Below are 7,191 nucleotides of genomic sequence, written 5' to 3'. Positions count from 1 at the left end.
CTGCCCTTTCCCTAGGCAGAGGCTGTGGGGGGGATGTAAAACTTAAGACAGACAGGCAGATAAAGGTTGGCTGATGGTTGCCAACTCCAGGTTGGAACTCCAGGACATAGGGTTGCCAACTCCAGGTTGTAAACTTCCAGGATATTTTAGGGATGAAGCCTGCTGAGGGTGGGGTCTGAGGAGGAGGAGGAAGAGGGGGACCTCAGACAGATACAATGTCATACTGCCCACACTCCAGACAAGCTGTTGGCAGTCTCCAGGTGACAGCTGGAGAGATCTTAAAGCTTTGGTGCTAATTCAAATTGTTGTAATTTATCGACAGAGTAGTGTTTTGGAAAATGTTTAGGAATTGTTTGGTGCATTTACGATGGGGTCCTGGGGAACTATTGATGCCAATCTTGGCCCAGCAGCCATTGACAGAGATCAGTTTCCCCTGGAGAAAATGGCTGCTTTGGAGGGTAGACCCTATGACATTATACCTGCTGAGTCCTTCCACCACCCCCCGCCCAATGCTACCGTCTACAGAATCCACCCCCCAAACCTCCAGGTATTTCCCTCCTTAGAGCTGGCAACCCTACTTTCCCCTCAGTGCCTGTTGGTAGGCAACTAAGCTTGGTCCTGTCACCTACTTTGGCCTTTGGGAGAAAACACATTGGGGCCAGTCCTGATAGGGTTGCCAACTCCAGATGGGAAATTCCTGGAGATTTGAGGGACGGAGCCTGAAGAGGGTGACGATTGAGGAGAGGTGCGACCTCAGACAGGTACACTGCCATAGACTCCACCCTCCAAACCAGTCAGTCCCACATAGGGAACCATTGTTGCCAATCTCCAGGTGAGGGCTGGAGAGCACTCAGAATTACAACTGCTCTGCAGAAGGGAGGGCAGAAGTCAGCTGAAGTCAAAGGGGCAGATAATGGTAGGTTGATGGCTAGCTGGAAAGGAGATGGGGTTGCCAACTACATGCTGACAAATTCCTGGGGATTTGAGGGGTGGAGCCTGGAGAGGGTGGGGTTTGCAGAGGGGTGGGACCTCAGGTTGAATGCCATAGACTACACCCTCCAAACCAGCCATTTTGTTCGGTAACAATTGTTGCCAATCTCCAGGTGAGGGCTACAGATTACTCACAATTACAACTGCTCTTCAGGTAGCAGAGATCAGTTCCTCTGGAGAAAACAGTGGACTCTGTCATTATACCCTGCTGAGGTCACCACAGCAAATTGACACTGTTTGCCCAAAGCCAGAGCACTGCCCCAGAGCCTCTTTCTAGATCCCGTTGTATTGCTTTCACAACGGGCTTTACTGCTAGTAACAATATAAATGGTCAAGAATGCAGTTTTGCACAGCTGAGTAGAAGAAACAAGGTGGGTTGGGGAGAACCTGTGTTTATACCGCTAGTATACTTCACCTGTTCAAAGCTCTTCCTGTGCGCCCTGTTTGTTCTTGCTGTCAAGTCGCAGCCGGCTTACGGTGACCAGTGTTCCCTCTAAGCTGAGTTAGTGTGAGCTAGCTCAGTTTTTCAGCCTCCAGCTCACACATTCTTGCCTTAGCTCAGGAAGGATGGCTTTGGAGCAAATGAATTTCTGCAGCAGCCAAATCCCTCATTCACAACTTTAATGCCAGGAGCTCACAAAGTAGAGTTTTTGCTCACAAGACTCCATGGCTTAGAGGGAGCATTGATGCTGACCTCGCAGTTTGGTGTAGTGGTTAAGTGCGCGGACCCTAATCTGGGAGAACCGGGTTTGATTCCCCGCTTCTCCACTTACACTTGGCTGGATGACCTTGGGCAAGCCATAGTTCTGCCAGAGCTGTCTCAGGAGCAGTCCTCGAAGGAGCTCTCTCAGCCCCACCTACCTCACAGGCTGTCTGTTGTGGGGAGGGGAAGGAGTTTGTAAGCCACTCTGAGACTCTGAGTGAAAGGTGGGGTATAAATCCAATCTCTTCTTCTTCTTCAGTATCAGTCCCATATTATGGAAGGGGGAGGGGTTTAGGGGAGATGCCAATGGTTTGCCGAAAGGTGGCTAACTTCATGGATAAGATCCTGCCTAGGGGCTTCCTGGCTTTACCACTAACAACTCAGGCTAGTCCCGTGAACATTTCCACAAACCCAAGCCAGAATTTGATCCTCGCCCCTCCAAAAAAGAGCACACAAGAATGAGTTTTTAGCCAACACACGACACCAGTTCAAATCCCAGGCTCAGGAACCAAAGAGCCAACTTGCTTTGCATGAGCCAGTATGGATTTGTTCATCTTGCGCAAAGAGAACTTGGGGGTGGGGGGGGGGGGGGGTTTGTGAGGGAGACTGCGCTCTATCGAGCTGCAACTGGCTTGTGGTGACCCCGTGAGGCTCTATCTCGTGGGGTTTTCTAGGCAAGAAATGAGCAGCGGCGCTTTGCTATCGCCTTCTCCGGCACAGGCCCCCCCCCCCAATCGCCCTCGCTGGTCTTCCATCCAAGGACCGGCCCTGCTCGGCTTCTGAGCTGTGATCTGGCTCATCTGGCCTATTAGGGCTGTGGCGTATTCCCCTTTTTGGCCACCTTGGAGCTGAAAGGATCACACCCACCTTTTCCCCCCCCCCCCCCCCCCCCCAGGCACTGACTGGACCCAGCCCTGGGCGGCTTCAGTAAGGCTTCTGCGCCATGCACCCTCTGGCCACTTTGTGGTGCTAACTACCGCCACAGCTAAAAGGAATTTCCAAAGCAGTTTGGTCTGTGCCAGGAGGCCAACTAGGACTGGTGCAAACCCTTAGGATGGCCAATGGTTTTCTCTGAATCTTTGCCCAGGCCCTCAGCTGCATAAATCCCTCCTGATATAAGGACAGATGGACTTGCATTCTAGCTGCATCTGAAGAAGCGAGCAGTGAAACTCCTCCCCTGCCACAACTTTTGTTAGGTGCTACTGGACTCTTATTGGGGCTGCAGTGGCTCAAGTGATTAAGACGTTGAGCTGCTGACCGGAAGGTCAGTAGTTCAGCAGTTCAATGACGGAGTGAGCTCCCATCTCTGGTGACAGCTCCTGCCAACCTAGCAGTTGTAAAGCAAGAAATTGCAAGTAGATAAATAGGGACCACTTCGGTAGGAAGGTAACAGCGTTCCGTGCACCTCGGCGTCTAGTCATGCTGGCCACATGACCACAGAAACGTCTTCGGACAGCGCTGGCTCTTCGGCTTGGAAACGGAGAGGAGCACCGCATCCCTAGAGTTGGATTTGACTGGCTTTCGAGCAAGGGAAACCTTTACCTTCACCCTACTGGACTCTTGGCTCTTTTCTAAGCTCCTCATGGTACCTAAAAAAATCTGACATGGGCAAGCAAAGCACTGCGAAATGTTTATAACTCACTGTTTCCAGATTCACTGCCTCATTCAGGTTTGCACGGCAGTTCCATGTTCTCCATTTCGCTCAAATGCTATTCACACTTCCAACAACGGTCACAGCAAACGGTGCTTTCCCCTTTCTCTGCACCCCTTCCTGCCACAGCCTTCTGTTCTGGTCCGTCTTAATCTGCCAGGAGCTGGAATGCTAAAGCTCAGTAGCTAAAGAGAAGGCCGTCTCGTCTTAAGTTGCTGTGGTGGAGGTTTCAAAAATGTGTGTGGTTTTAGTGTGTGTGCCTGCATCTTGCAAATCATAACTGGCTGATTTCTGCTCTACATGAGACAGGCTGGCTCAGTAAAGGAAGCCACACAGCCCCTTGGTTTGCAAGACCCAGACAAGGCTGTTAATGATGTTTTGGAGGACACTGACTCAGAGGGTCGCCATTTAACTCAGAAACAACTTGACGGCATATCACACCCAGAGAATTATTGTGGGACAACTACCCTGCACCAGGGGAGGAGGGCGAGTTTGTATCCATGAGGAAACCCAACGGCAGTAATCCTAAAATTGTCAAGTGAGAAAACAGGCACAAACTCAGGGGTCATTTCCTGCAGGAGCGCACCTCTGGCAGTAAAGAGCCCAGGGGCCAGGCACATGCAACAAGCCCCACCCCCTGCTCCCAGCAGCCCTCAGTCAGAGCAAGAAGCAGTCAGGCAAGTTGCAGAGCCTCCCCCCGGCCCAAAACAGTCCAGTGGCACCTTTAAGACCAAGTTTTATTCAGGTACAAGCTCTCCCTCCTCTGCGAGGACAGATTTGCAGGTGCCACCCCCCCCCCCCCCAATAGCTAGCAATCCAAAACAGTCCAGTGGAGCCTGAGCGGTGGGTGTTCCCTTCTGACACACTTCCGGTGATGTCGGGGGTGTAGCATATGCAAATAGGTTATGCTAATGAGCTCCTGCACCTCTTTTTCTACAAAATGACCCCTGCACAAACTGATGCTTTGCTGATGTAACCCTGGCACCTGCCAGACTCATGGAAACCACACCTGGATAAGATAATAATCTCTAGGCACCCTTTACAGGAAAGCAGGATCCCCCTGAGGGGGACCTCCACAATCAGAAGCACTCTGCCTCTGAATCCCAGAGCCAGGAGAAAACATCAGGGGAAGGCCTTGGCCTCTCTGCCCTCCTGTTGGCCCTCCAGAGGAACTGGTTGGCCAGTGTGGGACAGGATGCTGAACTAGGTGGACCACTGGTCTGATTCAGCAGGGCCCTTCTTATGGTCTTATCAGAGGAAGGCCTTGGCCTCTGTGCCCTGTTGCTGGCATTCCAAAGGGACTGGTTGGCCACTGTGTGCGACAAAATGCTGGACTAGATGGACCACTGGTCTGATGCAGGGGGGCTCTTCTAATGTTCTTGTTAGGGGAAGACCTTGGCCTCTGTGTGAGAGAGGATGCTGAACTAGGTGGACCACTGGTCTGATCCAGCAAGGCTCTTCTTATGGTCTTATCAGAGGAAGGCCTTTGCCACTGTGCCCTATTGCTGGCATTCTAGAGGAACTGGTTGGCCACTGGGTGAGATAGGATGCTGGACTAGATGGACCACTGGTCTGATCCAGCAGGGCTCTTCTGATGTTCTTATCAGGTGAAGGCCTTGGCCTCTGTGCCCTGTTGTTGGACCTCCAAGGAATTGGTTGGCCACAGTGTGAGACAGGAGGCTGGACTAGACGGACCTTTGGTCTGATCCAGAAGGGCTCTTCTTGTATTCTTAATGCAGATTGCAAGGAGACAGATTATCAGACACTTTCCAAAACATCTAGAAATGTTTCTTTCATGCTGCAAACAAACAGTGCACAACATTAGAGCTGGACTAGATGGGCCATTGGCCTGATCCAACATTGGCTTCTCTTATATTCTTATGAAGGCCTGGGCCTCTCTGCCCTGCTGCTGGCCATCCAGGGGAACTTGTTGGCCACTGTGCGAGACAGGATGATGAACTAGATGGTCCACTGGTCTGATCCAGCAGGGTTCTTCTTGTGTTTTTATCAGGGGAAGGCCTCGGCCTCTATGCCCTGTTGGCCTTCCAGAGGAACCGGCTGGCCCCTGTGTGAGACAGGATGCTGGACTAGATGGACCACTGGTCAGATCCAGCAGGGCTCTTCTTATGTTTTTATCAGGGGATGGCCTTGGCCTCGATGCCCTGTTGTTGGCCCTCCAGAGGAACTGGTTGGCTCCTGTGTGAGACAGGATGCTGGACTAGATGGACCACTGGTCTGACCCAGCAGGGCTCTTCTTGCGTTCTTAATGCAGGTTGCAAGGAGACAGATGATCAAGAAAGAGATCAGACACTTTCGAAAAAAATCTAGACATGTTTCTTTCACGCCCCAAACGAGCAGAACACAACATTAGAGCCCCTCTCTGCTCCAGTTTCTTTTATATGCTGTGTGTTTTTTAAAAAAAATTAACTTTATTTAAGAAATAAGACGTCTGGGACCTCCTCCTTCGTGAGAACTAAGCGGCAGGCACATAAATTAACAGACAAAAGGGTACACGTTGGCTGTTAAGAGGTGCTACTTGAAGTCTCCGGCGTCATCTCAAACCTTGGGGCCAGTTGAGACTTCACTCCTGCTTGAATAGCGAAGACAAGGGGGTGGGGTGCATGTTGGGGGGGGGGCGAGAAGAGAGCACAGAGTTTTCATGGCTTTGGGCCCATGCTACCGATAAGCTAAGGCATGAGGAATTCGAGCTGTCCAGAGGGGTAAAGGGCAGCAGTAAAGTGAACAGGACAAAGAGGGTGAGGGGGGGCGGGTATTCAGTCCTGAGTATTCAAGCCAGTGTTTCTATCGACAGCCCCTAAAAGTCCATTCCGGGGCTGCAGTGTGTGAGTCAGTCGTGGATAGAGAGTGTTACAGGAGAAACAGCAGGCATGCTAGCTGAGAGAACCAAAAATTAAGGCCAGGCTAGAAATGTGCCTTTGTCTACAGCTTGACCTTTCTCAGGGGTCCCACTGAAGAGGGGTTTGTATGTGCTGCTGAAGGAGCACCCCCCTCTGGCTCCTCCCCTTCCTTTCACCGTCCACCCGAAGCTGACCGAGAAACGCCACCTTCCGTCGGGGGCTCTGCGGCGTCAGACCGAGTTGGGTTTCTTGCGGGGAAACACTCCTCTTCTTTGGCGGGACACAAGGAGGCCGGAAAAGGTACAACATCTGAACGACTCGACTTGCGTGATTCTGAGGTGAAGGGACCCCCCCTGAGGATGTCAGATAATCTCCCGGACAGGCCCCCCCCCCCAAGTGGGAAAAGAGGAGTGAAACTAATTTTAAAAGGCACCTACGAAGGAAAGTGAACGTTTCCTGGGTCCGGCCTTCTCAACCATGGCTGAGAATCATCGTCAGCCTCGTCCACAGACGCCGCCTGCCACGTGCTGAACCCCCCCCCCCCCCCTAAACCCCCCCCCCCCCAAATAAACCATACAGGTTTTGGTCCTTTTCGGGGATGCCGTCGTAAGCTTTCCATCCTAGAGCTCACAGGCTGCTGAGCTGCCGCTCCTGGTTCACCTTCTGGAAAAAGGCCTTGCCGAATTCGTACGTGCTGATCATGATGGCGCAGGCCGGGGCCACCTTGATGACACGGGGCAGGAAACCTGCAGGTTCGGTGGAAGGGTGGGGAGGAAAACACACGTTTTAGGATTAAGGTAGCACCCCCACCCAGGTAGAGTATAAAGCTGGAGCTCAAGAAGAAGAGGAGATTAGATTTATACCCCACCCTTCACTCAGAGTCTCAGAGCGGCTTACAAACTCCTTTTCCCTTCCCCTCCCCACAACAGACACCCGGTGAGCTTAGAGGGAACACTGCCTGTGAGGTAGGTGGGGCTGAGAGCTCTTCC

General features: G+C 52.1%; 1 protein-coding gene across 2 annotated transcripts in view; it reads right to left on the bottom strand.

The window, feature by feature from the left end:
- Positions 1–6,766: 6,766 nt before the first annotated feature.
- Positions 6,767–7,191, bottom strand: part of LOC107109641 (solute carrier family 25 member 39-like) — a 54,206-nt gene continuing 53,781 nt past the window's right edge. For both annotated transcript variants that reach the window (XM_015410313.1, XM_015410314.1), the window contains one exon: positions 6,767–6,948. In XM_015410313.1, coding sequence (XP_015265799.1) covers positions 6,830–6,948 — 119 coding nt within the window. In that variant the 3' untranslated portion in view covers positions 6,767–6,829. The remainder of the gene's footprint in view (positions 6,949–7,191) is intronic.

The sequence above is a fragment of the Gekko japonicus genome, unplaced genomic scaffold (assembly GCF_001447785.1).
Source record: "Gekko japonicus isolate JY-2015 unplaced genomic scaffold, Gekko_japonicus_V1.1 scaffold1360, whole genome shotgun sequence".
In the NCBI taxonomy this organism is placed as follows: domain Eukaryota; kingdom Metazoa; phylum Chordata; class Lepidosauria; order Squamata; family Gekkonidae; genus Gekko; species Gekko japonicus.
This window is presented reverse-complemented; position numbering and strand designations above follow the sequence as displayed.